General features: G+C 60.5%; 1 protein-coding gene across 1 annotated transcript in view; it reads left to right on the forward strand.

Moving 5' to 3' along the window:
- The window catches only part of RASL12 (RAS-like, family 12), a gene marked incomplete at its 5' end in the record, with an annotated part of 1551 nt that overhangs the window by 692 nt on the left and 262 nt on the right, over window positions 1-597 (forward strand). Inside the window, one exon of the mRNA XM_009872537.1 lies at window positions 481-592. Coding sequence (XP_009870839.1) covers window positions 481-592 — 112 coding nt within the window. The remainder of the gene's footprint in view (window positions 1-480; window positions 593-597) is intronic.

The raw sequence follows: 597 nt of genomic DNA on the forward strand, positions 1-597 counted from the left end.
CCATTCTCACCATATCCCTGCTGCCAGGACTGGATGCCCCTCGTGTGTTTTTCTGGCCTTTTGTGCCGCTCCGGGGCTGCGATGAGTGCTGGTCCCATGGGTCCTTGAGTCATGTGCATTGCTGAGCTCCTCCTGCACGCTCCCAGCACAGATCCTGGCAGGATGGGCTTTCCCCTCCCCACAGAGAGGACCTACCCCATCTCCTCCCTGCTCCCCAGCACGGTGCCATCGCATCCAGCCCCACTGCATCCCCAGCATGAGGAGTTGCACGATTCTGCATGGACACACACAACCTGTTATTCTGAGATTTTGGGGAAGGCAAACCCCTTTCGGAACTATGTCCCCTGCTCGTCTCAGGCCGCGGGACAAGCAGACACCACCCTGGTAGCAGGAACGGAGTGTAGGGTGCTCCTCACCTGCTCCCCTTTTGGGGTGGTTGCAGCACCCTGAAGGATGCTGCACCCATCCCTTCCACGCCAGGCAGGTGCCAGCGGCCGAAGGGATGTCACTGGCGAGCAGGTTCGGGTGCCTCTTCTACGAGGTGTCAGCATGCCAGGACTTTGCAGGGGTGCAGCACGTCTTCCATGAAGCCGTGCG

This window comes from Apaloderma vittatum, unplaced genomic scaffold (genome assembly GCF_000703405.1).
Source record: "Apaloderma vittatum isolate BGI_N311 unplaced genomic scaffold, ASM70340v1 scaffold10707, whole genome shotgun sequence".
Taxonomy (NCBI): Eukaryota; Metazoa; Chordata; class Aves; order Trogoniformes; family Trogonidae; genus Apaloderma; species Apaloderma vittatum.